This window comes from Salvia splendens, chromosome 3 (assembly GCF_004379255.2).
Source record: "Salvia splendens isolate huo1 chromosome 3, SspV2, whole genome shotgun sequence".
In the NCBI taxonomy this organism is placed as follows: Eukaryota; Viridiplantae; Streptophyta; class Magnoliopsida; order Lamiales; family Lamiaceae; genus Salvia; species Salvia splendens.
Window position 1 is genome coordinate 42,007,629 of NC_056034.1, and position 17,015 is coordinate 42,024,643.

Below are 17,015 nucleotides of genomic sequence, written 5' to 3' on the forward strand. Positions count from 1 at the left end.
GACAGTGTTTCAAATTAGATACTGCAATCTTCGAATTGTTTTGATAAGATTTTTATACCTTCTATTTTATTGCACGGTTTGGAGCTCGGATTAACGGCTTTTGAAACACGTTGTCTTGATTAATCTCTTATATCTCAATTATGTTCTTATACGTCTGAAGTTATAATTCAAATAATCTAGAAGCTCTAAATATAATATTCAATATGAAGGTTGTATATATATGGATGAATTAAATTCAAACGCAAAATATTGTACAAACTTCAAACTGAATTTGGATCGTTAAAAAGGTCAACAATGACAAAATAACATCAACAGACAAATGTTAACAGAATGTTAACTGTTGACGCTGTTACATTGTGTTTCACATAAAAATTTGAAATTATTAAATCTCCAACTCCAAACAAGTGAAATAAAGGGGCCTAATTGCTTGCCACAAGTCAAGATATTGGATATTCAAACAACTCAAATAATGAGTATAATTTCCACCAAGGTTCAAAGTCTGGAATTTAATATGCAATGATCGTTAAGTTATTCAGTACAGTCTTCACCAAAATTAAATCTTTAAAAAATGAGTATAAAATGGTCGATCAGAAAATATGACATTTTTTATACCATAAAAATTTATGACTCTCCGGCGGCCGAAATCCTATTTTTTCCTTAAAATTTTACTACCCTTAAAAATTCATTTATTTATTTATATATATTAATTGAGATTTTTTAGAGTCTAATTGAGAATTGAAATGCATTATCAGGTGGTCCAGAATTTGCCAATGGAAAATATTTTTAGATTAATTAATTATGAAAAGCCAGAATGGTAATTTCATGATACATTTATTCAATAAATACTTTTTTTTATTTTTGATTAATTTTTTTAATTTTTTAATTTTTTTTTACATTTTTTTGTCAACTACACACGTATAATGTCAACTATGTGTACAATAATGTCAACTACATATACAATTCATGTCAACTACACACATATAATGTCAACTACATATACAATTCATGTCAACTATACACATATAATGTCAACTATAAGTTGTTGACATTTGATATGCAAGCTATTGACATTTAATTCGATGTGCAGGCTATTGACGATAATACTCTCGAGTTGACCTAATCTACTTGCAGTTGATATTTTGAAAATGTTGTGGAAGAGTGGCTGAAAATGCATCTCAATTCTCAATTATGCTAAAAAATCTCAACCTATATATATATATAGTGAATACATCCCTATATATATATATATATAGGGGAGCGTTATTCTCCTTTTCACATCTTAGATCTTTTTTCCTTCTTAATATTACGCGTTAGATCTAAGGCATCAACGGATCAGATTGATTCTATAAAACTGGTTCCGTGTTGCATTATAGAAGGTGGTTGTATGCATTACAGGGTTATTATTGACATTTGACGTAAAAGTAACTGCCACATTTTGGTATCTGCGAATAATGCACCACATGGTCACGAGTAATGCATATAATTGACTATATAATGCACAATATGTGAACTGCAATGCATACGAATAAGATGTACCATGTTATGATGTTTGGACACACGTTTCTTGTTTCCCCTAAGGGTTTAATAAGCTTAGGGGCTAGGGTATAGTACGTAGACACGTATGTAATCTTCACATAGTAACGAGTAATGGATATAATTGACTATATAATGCACAATTTGTGAACTGCAATGCATACGAACAAGATGTGCTGTGTTATGATGTTTGACACACGTTTCTTGTTTCCCCTAAGGGTTTAATAAGCTTAGGGGCTAGGGTATAGTACGTACGCATTAATAACAAATTATAAAACGATACGAATAATTCACCAAATTGTCACGAGTAATGGATGTTATTAACTATATAATGCACAATATGTGAACTGCAATGCATACGAATAAGATGTACCATGTTATGATGTTTGACACACGTTTCTTGTTTCCCCTAAGGGTTTAATAAGCTTAGAGGTTAGGGTATAGTACGTAGACATTACTAACAAATTGTTGTTATTGGAATATACGTATGTGCATTATTTGGTTTAGGTAGTGCATTATGTAGCTGTTAATTGTCATTATCTCAGTATATTATGCATTATTAGAGGTATTGTGTATATGGGTTAATCAACGGATTGAAGATTACATACGTGCATTTAGTAATGTCTACGTACTATACCCTAGCCCCTAAGCTTATTAAACCCTTAGGGGAAACAAGAAACGTGTGTCAAACATCATAACATGGTACATCTTATTCGTATGCACTGCAGTTCACATATTGTGCATTATATAGTTAATAACATCCATTACTCGTGACAATTTGGTGAATTATTCGTATCGTTTTATAATTTGTTATTAATGCGTACGTACTATACCCTAGCCCCTAAGCTTATTAAACCCTTAGGGGAAACAAGAAACGTGTGTCAAACATCATAACACAACACATCTTGTTCGTATGCATTGCAGTTCACAAATTGTGCATTATATAGTCAATTATATCCATTACTCGTTACCATGTGAAGATTACATACGTGTCTACGTACTATACCCTAGCCCCTAAGCTTATTAAACCCTTAGGGGAAACAAGAAACGTGTGTCCAAACATCATAACATGGTACATCTTATTCGTATGCATTGCAGTTCACATATTGTGCATTATATAGTCAATTATATGCATTACTCGTGACCATGTGGTGCATTATTCGTAGCGGCTTCCAGCCATTATTAGATTACTATTGTACCCTCATAATGCACAAAATAGGACAAATAATGCAACACGGGATTAATTACCCAATGTTGATCTTGACCGTCCATTTCTCTAATCTAATGGCTGATATTAAGAAGGAAAAAGGAGGAAATATAGGAAAAGGAAATGAATACATCGGGTAATTAATCCCGTGTTACATTATTTGTCCTATTTTGTGCATTATGAGGGTACAATAGTAATCTAATAATGGCTGGAAGCCGCTACGAATAATGCACCACATGGTCACGAGTAATGCATATAATTGACTATATAATGCACAATATGTGAACTGCAATGCATACGAATAAGATGTATCATGTTATGATGTTTGGACACACGTTTCTTGTTTCCCCTAAGGGTTTAATAAGCTTAGGGGCTAGGGTATAGTACGTAGACACGTATGTAATCTTCACATGGTAACGAGTAATGGATATAATTGACTATATAATGCACAATTTGTGAACTGCAATGCATACGAACAAGATGTGTTGTGTTATGATGTTTGACACACGTTTCTTGTTTCCCCTAAGGGTTTAATAAGCTTAGGGGCTAGGGTATAGTACGTACGCATTAATAACAAATTATAAAACGATACGAATAATTCACCAAATTGTCACGAGTAATGGATGTTATTAACTATATAATGCACAATATGTGAACTACAATGCATACGAATAAGATGTACCATGTTATGATGTTTGACACACGTTTCTTGTTTCCCATAAGGGTTTAATAAGCTTAGGGGCTAGGGTATAGTACGTAGACATTACTAAATGCACGTATGTAATCTTCAATCCGTTGATTAACCCATATACACAATACCTCTAATAATGCATAATATACTGAGATAATGGCAATTAACAGCTACATAATGCACTACCTAAACCAAATAATGCACATACGTATATTCCAATAACAACAATTTGTTAGTAATGTCTACGTACTATACCCTAGCCCCTAAGCTTATTAAACCCTTAGGGGAAACAAGAAACGTGTGTCAAACATCATAACATGGTACATCTTATTCGTATGCATTGCAGTTCACATATTGTGCATTATATAGTTAATAACATCCATTACTCGTGACAATTTGGTGAATTATTCGTATTGTTTTATAATTTGTTATTAATGCGTACGTACTATACCCTAGCCCCTAAGCTTATTAAACCCTTAGGGGAAACAAGAAACGTGTGTCAAACATCATAACACAGCACATCTTGTTCGTATGCATTGCAGTTCACAAATTGTGCATTATATAGTCAATTATATCCATTACTCGTTACCATGTGAAGATTACATACGTGTCTACGTACTATACCCTAGCCCCTAAGCTTATTAAACCCTTAGGGGAAACAAGAAACGTGTGTCCAAACATCATAACATGGTACATCTTATTCGTATGCATTGCAGTTCACATATTGTGCATTATATAGTCAATTATATGCATTACTCGTGACCATGTGGTGCATTATTCGCAGATACCAAAATGTGGCAATTACTTTTCCGTCAAATGACAATAATAACCCTGTAATGCATACAACCACCTTCTATAATGCAACACGGAACCAGTTTTATAGAATCAATCTGATCCGTTGATGCCTTAGATCTAACGCGTAATATTAAGAAGGAAAAATGATCTAAGATGTGAAAAGGAGAATAACGCTCCCCTATATATATATATATATATATATATATATATATATATATATATATATATATATATATATATATATGAAAATTATCAATACAAAATCCAGACCAAATGCTGACCATGAGATTTGACAATCTAATGGTCAATAATTAAATAAAAACACGGAGGGTCATTATAAAGTAGTTTTAGGTCATATTATAAAATTCGGGTTTGAGGTCATGTTAAGATCATTTTATGTCATCATTACTATAATAACGTAAAAATAAGCTTATGCATATATGGTTTTGATCTATGCAAAGCTCATTCTTAATACAAAAATGCAAAACCAAGCATACAAATGTCATTTTTAAGTCATCATAAGCTTATTTTTACGTCATTATAGTAATGATAACATAACATGATCTTAACATGACCTCAAACCCGAATTTTATAATATGACATAAAACTACTTTATAATGACCCTCCGTATTTTTATTTAATTATTGACCATTAGATTGCCAAATCTCATGGTCAGGATTTGGTGTGGATTTTGTATTGAAATCAATTTATATATATATATATACTAACAAAAATTTTAAAAAATAATTTCCTAACAAATAATCGTAAAAATAAAAAAAAAGATTGCTTTGTGATGCCCGTTTAAATCTTCCATCACAACTATCCTCTAATGCAGACGGGGGCTGTCTGAAAAATGATCATTACAAATTAACCATGTGATTGGTCGGATTTCCTACAAATGATGGCGAAGCAGAAATGGTTGATCCATATCTTTCGCATTTCCGTACTAGCATTGAGAATTTAATTTCGAAACATTTAAAAGTGATGGTAGAAAATAAGAAAAATGAAGCATATGTAGTTGATTATAAATGAAAACCTCAATCAATCATGAATATATATTAAATTACATTAACAAAGAATTACAAACTGTAAACAGCCAGAACATACAAGCAAGCTTACATATAATAGAAGGACAAATTGGAAAACAATAAGAAAAGTAAACAGCAACGACAATATAAGTCGATCATTCTAATATTATGCATCCCTCCACAGTAAGTCGATCTCCGGAACTTGATTCGTGATGATATGCTCCTATATATGTCGATGCAAATCAACGGGATTTGGGTCCTTCTGGCAAAGTTGGTTTAGGCAGTTCTGGAATCTTTGGAAGTTCAGGCAACTTTGGCATTTCTGGCTTAGGCAAAGTCGGGACCTCGGGTTTTGGCAATGTTGGAACTTCGGGTTTAGGCAAAGTCGGGATCTCAGGTTTTGGCAATGTTGGAACCTCTGGCTTAGGGACAGTCGGAACTTCAGGTTTTGGCAATTCTGGGAGCTTTGGTAACTCTGGAACATTAGGTTTTGGCAATTCTGGCATTTGAGGCTTTGGTATTTCAGGTAGAGTGGGTTTTGGCAATTCAGCATTTTCTGGTGTTGGCTTAGGCAATGCCGGTACCTCTGGTTTTGGTACTGTTGGAAGCTCGGGCTTAGGCAAAGTCGGGATCTCAGGTTTTGGTTGTGTTGGAACCTCAGGCTTAGGCAAAGTCGAGGCCTCAGGTTTTGGGTTTGTTGGAACCTCAGGTTTTGGTTGTGTTGGAACCTCAGGCTTAGGCAAAGCTGGGATCTCAGGCTTTGGTTGTGTTGGAACCTCAGGCTTAGGCAAAGTCGGGATCTCAGGTTTTGGCACCATTGGTACCTCAGGTTTTGATAATTCTGGGAGCTTTGGTAGTTCTGGCACTGTTGGTTTTGGCAATTCTGGCAGTTGAGGCTTTGGTATTTCAGGTAGAGTAGGCTTTGGTAGTTCAGCCTTTTCTAGTGTTGGCTTAGGCAATGTCGGTACCTCCGGCTTGGGTAGTGTTGGTAGTTCGGGCTTTGGAAACACAGGGACCTCTGGTTTTGGCAGTGTTGGAACCTCGGGCTTAGGCAATATTGGGACCTCGGGCTTAGGCAGAGTTGGCAACTCAGGCTTGGGTACAGATGGGATTTCGGGCTTGGGAACCTCAGGCACAGGAGACTCTAGGAGACGGCGCGCCTCTGCATGGTTCGTTATGGATGACAGAGTGATGAGCAAGAAGAGGAAAAGGGGATAGTGGAAATAAGATGACATTGCTTGAGGATGTAATAGCTGAATTAAGAAGGGCTTTTTGTTCAAGTGAACTTCACTTTCTTGAATGAGTTATGATGTTTGGGGGTGCATTAAGGTTTATATAGGCATTGCATGAAGTAGAAGTAGAAGTAGAAGTAGAAGTAGAAGTAGAAGTTTGAGTTAGTTCAACTTCCTATTGACTTTCTCTCTCTTAAACTCTGGTAAGGTATTATAATTATTAAAATAATATATTCAATAGCAGGTTAGATCACCACTATATGTTAAACCAATAAATCAATTGCCTTGGAAAATAGTAGTATTTGCTTGTGTAGCGATAAATTATGTTGAACTTAATTTCAAACTTGACTTTAGAGCTTATTTGCTGTTTAACTTTCCGATTTGGAACTAGTATAAAAGACACGTATGCATTAAGTTGTTTAATTTGGTCATCTGTAGGCAAATGAAGTCCAATTCGAATAGGTTGGTAAGAAAATGCAATTGACAATGAAATTATAATATAAACTAGTACTTCGTAGCTAAAAAAGAAAACAAAGGAGAGGAAGACAGTGGAGATTGAACCTTGACTTCACTATTTGATTTTCATAACCAATTTTTCATCCCAACTTGTCAGGAATAGGCATGGCATGATCGTCTCACAGACAGTGGCGGACACAAAAATATTTTGTGGGAGGGGGCTGTACAGTAAATGTTTTTAGTTAATACTCATTTCGTCCCACAAGAATATGCACTCTTTCCTTTTTAGCCCGTCCTACAAGAATATATACTTTCTAATTTTAAAAACATTTTTCTCTCTAATGAGGTGAGACCGATTATCCACTAACAATATTTTAATTATTTTTTCTTTCTATATCTCTCTTACTTTACTAATTTTGCATTAAAACCCGTGCCGAATCCAAATTGCATATTCTTTAGGGACGAAGGGAGTATATACTTCTTTCGTCATTTAAGAATAGATATTTCTGCAGCGACACGAGTTTTATAGTGAAATTGATATAGTATGAAACATAAATTGATAAACTAGTTGAAATAGTATTAGTTGTAGTGGATGGAATCCACGTCATTAATAATATAATATATGATAAAAAGGTTATCAAAATTTTAAAATGACTAATAAATCAAAAGATAAATATTTGCACTTACTGTATTTAACTATATTTAATAAGAGTAGTTAAAACATGTACTCCTTTAGTCCCAACTAAGTTGAGTTGTATTCCTCAAATGTTCTAACTAAATTGTGTCATTTCATTTTTAATAAAAAATAAAATATCCAATCAGTCTTACTTTATTCCATCATCTATTTTACTCTTCATTTATATTTCCTACTTTATTCCTTATCTCTTACTTTTCAACAAAATTTCCTAATCTCCGTATCCAAAAGTTTCGTCTCAACTTAATTAGGACGGAGGGACTAATATTTTTAAATTACAGTGCAACAATTGAACATTTGTAAAACACTAAAGCGTACTAATAAATATAGAACATGTGATATGGGTGTAGCCTATAGGCATGGGACTTGACATTTGCAAATTTTTCTATTATTATTAATTTAATTAGCCTAGGTTATCTCATCTTCTTTTTCAAACGGCAACGACAGCCATTTTTTAAAAACTTTCTTCTGCAATTTCAAGTTTCAACCCCTCCTTCTTATTCAATCTTTTACATTTTAGACTTTAGATACAGTAGTTTGGTGAGGGCTAAAGACATTTTTTCAGACATTTTGAAATTTTTTAAAATACAAAATATTTAAAAAATATATAATTTGGGGAGGGCTTAAGCCCTTCCTCCCTTGGCTGTGTGTCCGCCAATGCTCACAGATGAAAGAAGATTGAACTAAATGCATGTGTGTATTTCAATCTAATAGTTAAACATTCTTGATAAATTTTTACATTCTGGATCGTATTAAAGTTTATTACTAATTATAAATTTTTGAAAAGTAATTTACATTATAACTCAATATAGTAAAAAAGAAATATTAGTAATTATAATAAATATTTGACATAAAATATAAGGCAATATTGTAGTAGCTAAACATTTGTGATAAATTTATATATTCTGGATTGTATTTAAGTTTTACATACTAATTTCGAATTTTGGAATAGTACTAATTCACATTATAACTGAATCTAGTAAAAAGAAATATTATAGTAATCGTAATTAATACTAATTGTTTCAAATATTAAAATATTTAGATTTTCTTAACAATATGTACTTACAATTTTGCATAAGTTTTAATAACTAGTAGTTAGTGTTATGTAAATACTTAGATTTAAAAAAATAGGCTCACAATTAATGTAAAGCTATTTTACTTAATTAAAATACTAAGAGCATCGGTAACATGGGGTGAGGAGGGGATGTTGGACTGCTTGGGGGGTGCGGTGTCTGGCACCGGTGTGACTGAGTATGGGCGACCACAACCAAACTCTCAAGTTCGAAGATTTGTGCACAATGCTTGCCTAAGGTACGACATCGATGCCCAGTCATGTTCGGGAAAGTGCATAAAGACGTGGTAGCTCAATTTTTGGAAGAATTAAGGAAGAAGTAGTTTCAGGAATTTAAATTTTTAATTTTTAGTAATTTCGATTAATGTAAGATTAACTAGGGAATTTAAAAGACTAATTTTATTACTCATAGTATTATTTAATTTGTTTGATTGGATGATGATTAAACAAGGAAATATTAAAATTAATTTTGTTGTAACGAAGTATGCACGGAGGTAGGCATGCACAAACCGAACCAGACCGTCGGTTAACCGGCGGTTCAGAACCGCCGGTTCATGAACCGGAACCGGCAACGGCAGTTCGAACCGGCCGGCGGTTCGGCGGTTCAAGCAGGACGGTTCAGGTTCGGAAATATCACGAACCGTAACCAGCGGTTCACCGGTTCGAACCGCCGGTTCAATAAAATATTTTTAAAAAAATATTATTTATAAAATCAATATATAAAAATCAATTTTCACAAATAAATAAATACAATAATTTCTTAATAGCACATATTTATTTGTTGGGCCTATGATTCTAAGAAACCACTCTTGGTTGTTTCTCTTTTATAGAGACATCCTTGAATATTTTGTGTTTAACTTTCGATGTGGGACAAAATATGTTGAATTATTTCCTCTTGTAAGTACATGTTTAGATCATTCATTCATCTTTTTCCAATGTGGGATACAAAACTTTAATTTGTTTTCTACTTTTCTTTATTTTTTACTACATTTTATTATTCACTAACTTTATCTTTATTTTTGTTATGATTCGTTTTCTAAGACAAATTTATAGATAATGATAGAATCAAATAGAATAGTTCAATTAAATTTGAATGTTGCATATTGCTCAAAATTTGTATATTTATAGAATGTGGATGTGTTCAAATAATAATAATAATTGGATTTACATGTGCTCACTTTTAAGAATTCTAAGAAACCATTCTTGGTTGTTTCTCTTTTATATAGACATCCTTGAATATTTTTTATTTCACTTTCAATGTGGGACAAAATATGTTGAAGTATTTTCTTTTATAACTACATGTTTAGATCATTCATTCATCTTTTTCCAATGTGGGATACAAAACTTTTATTGTTTTCTACTTTTCTTTTTTTTTACTACATTTTTTTATTCACTAACTTTATCTTTATTTTTGTTATGATTCTTTTTCTAAGACAAATTTATAGATAATAATAGCATCAACTAGAATAGTTTAATTAAATTTGAATGTTGCATATTGCTAATAATTTGTATATTTATAGAATGTGGACGTGTTCAAATAATTGGATTTAAATGTAAGTATGTTGTTAATTTTTCTCAATATATTGATTAAAATGTGAAAAAAATAATAATTAATATAATTGGTATAATAATGATAAAAATAGATAACTAAAGAATGATTTCTTTAGTGGTATAATATAGTTTATATATTAGTAGTAGACTAGTAGTATGATTTTGTATAATAGTTGTTATTCTAATAAATGTAGTATAATTTATATAAATAAAATTATTATTTGTGAATATATTCTTGATAGATAAGAATAAACAATTATTGAGTAATATGATTTGTATATGGATAAATAATTATTCATATTATAGTTATCACTAGATTAATACAATTTGTATAATAATTATTCTCACAATGTGTATAAATTATAATGGTATTTATTAGTTAATATACACATAAATTTATACACAAACAAATCGATAATGATAAAGAATTAAAGAATAATACTTTAATCCAAGCCCCTTGGCCTAGCGGTAAAGGGTGCTGGATACCGTGTCCATCCTGGAGGTCTCGAGTTCGAACCCTGGGTGGCGTAATTTGTCTTTCCTCCTTGTTATAGGAGTTGATTTGTAATTTCCTCTTTCATATATATGATATAAATATATGAAGTTAATTTTTTTTTTTTTTTAAAAAAGAATAATACTTTATGTAATTATATCTGTTGTTAAGTTATAATAATAGAAGATAGTTAAGATATAAACTAATATAAACAAAGATGATGGAGATGTATCATGTAGTTATAAATAAGGAGTTTTATCCCATATTGAAAGAAATAGCAACGCATCCAAGAACATGTAGCTATAAAAGAGAATCATCCAATACACTCTCTTTCAACCCAAAAGCTCAAGTCCAACATTAAGTGTAAATTGTAACTTATAAGTTGTTACTTGTAACTTGTAGTCTCGTTGAAATAAACACTAAAGAGAGAAGAAATGCAAAAAAAAATTACGAATTGCCGAACCAGCCCGGAACCCGCGGTTCAGGCCAAAAACCAGCGGTTTTGAACCCCTCGTGAACCGGCGGTTTTTTAAACCGGAACCACCGGGACCCTTGGCGGGCCGGTTCTGGTTCATGGGAATGATGAACCGTGAACTGCCGGTTCATGAACCGGAACCGGCAGTTTCCGACCCGTGTGCATGCCTATACGGAGGTGTGATATGAAATTGGAAGAATTTTGACATAACACATAAAACAGAAATTGAGAGCAATAATGAGATAGTAGTATCCAAAAATGAAAAGTGTATAACTTTAGGGACAAGACATATATTTAATTATCTTACTTACAAAAATGAGAGAAATTAGAAGAAACATGCTTAAAAATTAAAATAACATAAGAAAACATGTGATCACAAAACTTGTTATGAGGATTGGGGCAAAACTGCACAATCAGTTCAGTTCGGTTACCAATATACTGTTCGGCGATTAGGGACCGATATGCTGTTCAGTGATCTGACGAACTGCAATCATGCTCGGTGATTGGTCGAGTTTGTAGTCGTGCTCAGGGATTAACCGAGCTCAATGTTCGGTGTTGAGCTCGGTGCTCAGTGCTCGGTGTTGGCCGAACTTAAACGAGTTCGGAGTTGACAGTTGTTATTAACTGATGCACGTCGTCGGATGCGACTAGTTAGTTAGCTTTAAATGAAAGCCGTTAGGTTTGAACTAGTTGTTAGATAAGTGTTAGTTAAATAGAGCCGAGCTGTGGAAAAAGAAAAAGAATTTTTCATCCATGAGTTTTGTAATCTTCCACACAAATAAAACACAAGATTTCCATTGACTCTCCAAGAATTGTTTTTTTGCTTATTCATTTTCATATCAAGTATTCGTTCTTCTCGTTCCGGAATCGATCTCGTTGTGATAACAAGATTGAGTCGCGTATCTGATAACATTACAAATTGGCGCCGTCTGTGGGAATCGAAGAAGGACGACGAATTCAACAATGTCTACCGCAAAGTTCGACGTTGAGAAATTCACCGGCGAAAATGATTTCGGCCTGTGGAGATTGAAGATGAGAGCTGTTCTGATGCAGCAAGGCGTCTGGGATTATGTGAAATCCAAGACGGACAAGAAAGAGATTCAAGGGATGGATGCGGCGAAATGTCAAGAACTGGAATACAAGGCGTATAGCTCGATTGTCTTGTGCCTCAGCGATAGAGTCTTGAGGGAGGTTCAGAAAGAGGATGATGCCGCGGGAGTGTGGGAGAAATTGGAGAAAATATATATGGAGAAGTCAATCTCCAATAGGTTGCATCTCAAGCAAAGATTGTTCAACTTTAGATTTTCTGACTCCAAGAATCTGGCGGATCAGCTGGAAGATTTTCGAAAGTATATAGATGATCTTGAGGGTGTGGATGATCCCATGAAAGATGAGGATAAAGCTTTGATGTTATTGAATGCTCTGCCTCAGAGTTTTGAGCAATTCAAAGACTCAATACTTCTTGGAAGGGATTCGAAAGTGACTTTGGAGGAGGTATTTTCTGCATTAAAGCTGAAGGCAATGCAGAAATGTGTCAGCAAGCCAATCGATCAAGCTGCTGAAAGCCTCAATGTGAAGGCAACTTCAAAGAAACAATTCAAATTCAAGAAACCCCCATCTGACAAGTGGAAGCCAAGATCATCTAAGGAAGGAGATCAAAAGGAATCTAGAAGCTGCTTCTGGTGTAAGAAACCAGGACACATCAAGCAAAATTGTTTTGCTTGGAAGAAAAAGCAATCTGAAAATCACAAAGGAGATGGCACAGCAGCTATCACTGAGGAAATTGAAGAGGCAAGAGCTCTCAATGTGGTGGAGGATAGCCCATTATCAAGGCTATGGATCATGGACTCAGGCTGCAGTTTCCATATGTCCTCCAATCTCGACTGGTTCCAAGATTTAAAGGAATCTGAAGGCTCGGTGTTGCTGGGAGATGACCATGTGTGTGATGTAAGGGGTGTTGGGAGCATATGTTTGAGGATGGACAATGGAATTTTCAGAACTCTCACTGATGTGAGATACATCCCATCCATTAAAAGGAATCTTATATCCTTGGGTCTTCTTGAGAAGAATGGCTACGAATTGACTCTCTTTGGTGGAGAGATGCTTGTCAAAAAGGATGGCCAAATGATCATGAAGGCTGTCAGAAACAATGTGCTCTATTATCTGAAAGCTGAGGCAGTTGCTGGAACAGCTAACAACACACAAAAGACCATCAATTGGCATGCTAGGCTGGGCCATGTGGGGGACACTGGGCTGATGCAGCTGGTAAAGCAAGGCATTATTCAGATGGCTGATTCAGAGATACAAAGAGCCATTGGATCGTGTGAAGAATGCATTCTTGGCAAAAACAAGAAGCTGCCATATGGAGTGGGCAAACATAACTCAACACAACCTCTCCAATATGTTCACAGTGACATATGGGGCCCTGCACCAGTAAATAGCATTGGAGGAGGCAGGTATTTCTTATCATTTGTTGATGATTTTTCAAGAAAGGTTTGGATAATGATCATGAAAGAAAAGTCAGAGACCTTCAAGAAATTTCAGGAGTGGTGTACTGCAGTTGAGCTAGAAAAGGGGAAGCCTTTGAGATGCCTAAGAACTGACAATGGGCTGGAATTTTTGTCCCATGAGTTTGATGAGTTTTGCAAGAGAAAAGGAATTAAAAGGCATAGAACGGTGCCTCACAACCCACAACAAAATGGGGTCGCCGAGAGAATAAATAGAACCATTCTTGAAAGGGTAAGATGCATGTTGATAGCATCTGGAATGTCAAAACCATTTTGGGCAGAAGCAGCCTCCACAGCTGTTGTTTTAATCAACAAATGCCCCTCTGCTGCCATTGAAAATCAGACTCCGGATAGTAGATGGTATGGATCTTATGGAGACTATTCAAAATTAAGACCATTTGGGTGTAGAGCATATGCTCACATCAAACAAGGAAAGCTGGAACCAAGGGCTCTCAGATGTGTGATGATAGGCTATCAGGTTGGAGTTAAAGGTTACAGATTATGGTGCTGTGAGGAAGGGAATAAGAAGGTTGTCATCAGTAGGGATGTTATTTTCAGGGAATCTGAAATGCCTTTCTTCATGAAGCAAGTTCAGACTGTTGAGTTTGAGGTGGAGGGTCAGAGGGAATCCTCATCTGATGCTGTAAGAAGTCCACCAGATACTGTGAGAAATTCACAAGAAACCAGTGTTGGTGGATCCTCTGAACATGAAAGTAACATCAAGACTCCACAGAGACTGGTTGCAAGAGACAGAACCAGAAGAAGGATCAAGCTCCCTTCCAGATTTCAGGATTTTGATATGATGCACTATGCACTGGCCATAGCTGAGGAGATGGACTATCATGAGCCTTCAAATTACAAGGAAGCAATAAGGAGTCCGGAGAAGGATCAGTGGCTATTAGCCATGCAGGAGGAGATTGATAGCTTGTACAAAAATCACACATGGATTTTGGTGTTGAGGCCAACTGATCAGAAAACAGTTGGTTGTAAATGGATTTTTAAGAAGAAAATTGAGGCCTTCAACAACAATCAAATCAGATTTAAAGCCAGGTTGGTGGCCAAAGGCTTTACACAAAAGGAGGGAGTAGATTATAATGAAATATTCTCCCCTGTGGTAAAGCATAGCTCCATCAGGATTCTACTTGCCATTGTTGCTCAGAGAAATTGGGAATTGCAGCAACTCGATGTCAAAACAGCCTTTCTTCATGGAGAGCTCGAAGAGAAAATTTACATGGAGCAGCCTCCTGGTTTTGTCCAACCAGGAAATGAAGGAAAGGTGTGTTTGCTGAAAAGAAGCTTGTATGGTCTAAAACAAAGTTCAAGACAGTGGTATCTCAGGTTCAATGAGTTCATGCATAAGATCGGTTTTGAGAAGTCTTTGTATGATCATTGTGTCTTCATCAAGAGAAGAGGTGGAGTTGCTGTGGCATATCTACTATTGTATGTAGATGATATGCTGATCTCTGCAGAGCATAAGGAAGAGGTGGAGTTAGTGAAAGGTGATCTGAAATCTGAATTTGATATGAAGGATCTTGGAGATGCAAAGAAGATCCTTGGAATGGAGATCATAAGGGATAGAGACAAGAAAAGGATATGGCTAACTCAGAAAGATTACATCAGGAATGTGATCAAGAAATTTCAGATGGATAAAAGCAAACCAGTGAGTGTGCCCCTGAGCCAGCAGTTTAAGCTCAGTGTAAATCAGTGCCCTAAAGATGATAGTCAGAGAAGAGAGATGGATAAAATCCCATATGCAAACATAGTGGGAAGCATCATGTACACCATGGTGTGTACAAGGCCAGACATCAGCCAAGCCATAAGTGTTGTGAGCAGATACATGGCAGATCCAGGTATGGAGCATTGGCATGCTTTAAAATGGATACTAAGGTATCTGAATGGTACTCAGGATTATGGCATACTGTTTGATGGAAGTAAGAATTTTGATGCACAGCCTCTATTGGGATATTGTGATTCTGATTTTGCTACTAACATTGACACAAGGAAGTCCCAATCCGGCTATGTTTTCTGCATGTATGGAGCTGCTGTAAGTTGGAAGTCGAGTTTGCAATCTGTGGTGGCACTCTCAACAACTGAGGCAGAATATATTTCCATGGCTGAGGCCGTAAAGGAGAGCATGTGGCTGAAAGGAATCTGCTCGGATTTTGGAGTTGATCAAGGAGCTGTGACTGTATTATGTGATTCAAATAGTGCCATATGTTTGTCAAAACATCAGACATTCCATGAGAGGAGCAAGCATGTGGATGTTAAGCTTCATTTTGTGAGGGATGAAGTTGAAATGGGCTCAGTGAAGATTGAAAAGGTAGCTACTGAGCACAATGCAGCTGATATGCTAACAAAGGTGTTGCCCGGACTTAAGTTGAAGTATTGCATGGATTTGGTGAATCTGATTCAGCTGGAGTGATTGTGGAAGATGGATGAAATCTATGGATTGTCCAGTTATGTCCCAAGGTGGAGATTTGTTATGAGGATTGGGGCAAAACTGCACAATCAGTTCAGTTCGGTTACCAATATACTGTTCGGCGATTAGGGACCGATATGCTGTTCAGTGATCTGACGAACTGCAATCATGCTCGGTGATTGGTCGAGTTTGTAGTCGTGCTCAGGGATTAACCGAGCTCAATGTTCGGTGTTGAGCTCGGTGCTCAGTGCTCGGTGTTGGCCGAACTTAAACGAGTTCGGAGTTGACAGTTGTTATTAACTGATGCACGTCGTCGGATGCGACTAGTTAGTTAGCTTTAAATGAAAGCCGTTAGGTTTGAACTAGTTGTTAGATAAGTGTTAGTTAAATAGAGCCGAGCTGTGGAAAAAGAAAAAGAATTTTTCATCCATGAGTTTTGTAATCTTCCACACAAATAAAACACAAGATTTCCATTGACTCTCCAAGAATTGTTTTTTTGCTTATTCATTTTCATATCAAGTATTCGTTCTTCTCGTTCCGGAATCGATCTCGTTGTGATAACAAGATTGAGTCGCGTATCTGATAACATTACAAAACTATTTTGGTGAATACTTGTCTCTCATAATTTATGACATGTTTGTATCTAAAAATACGTTAAAGAGTGTCATTTGAATATTGAAATAAGCATTCTGCCTCGTTGAAACTTAAGAGTTTAGACTTGAGACAATAACACTTATCTCTTTTTACTTATTGTTTGGTAATTAACTCGTGTAGCCAGCAGCTCTGTTAGAGTGCTCTGATTTACATCATGGTAGAAACATATATAGGTCGCGGTAGAAAACAAAAAAAATGAGACAGGTGA

General features: G+C 35.3%; 1 protein-coding gene across 1 annotated transcript; it reads right to left on the reverse strand.

Annotated features, from left to right (window-relative positions):
* Positions 1–5,254: 5,254 nt before the first annotated feature.
* On the reverse strand, positions 5,255–6,544 carry LOC121793938 (protein PELPK1-like). The gene has a single exon (XM_042191960.1). The coding sequence runs from the start codon at positions 6,487–6,489 to the stop codon at positions 5,497–5,499; it is 993 nt and encodes a 330-aa protein (XP_042047894.1). The 5' UTR covers positions 6,490–6,544; the 3' UTR covers positions 5,255–5,496.
* Positions 6,545–17,015: the final 10,471 nt, after the last annotated feature.

What these genes read in the sequence shown, in the direction of transcription:
- LOC121793938 (XM_042191960.1), bottom strand. Translation starts at nt 6,489, where the DNA reads ATGTCATCTTATTTCCACTATCCCCTTTTCCTCTTCTTGCTCATCACT.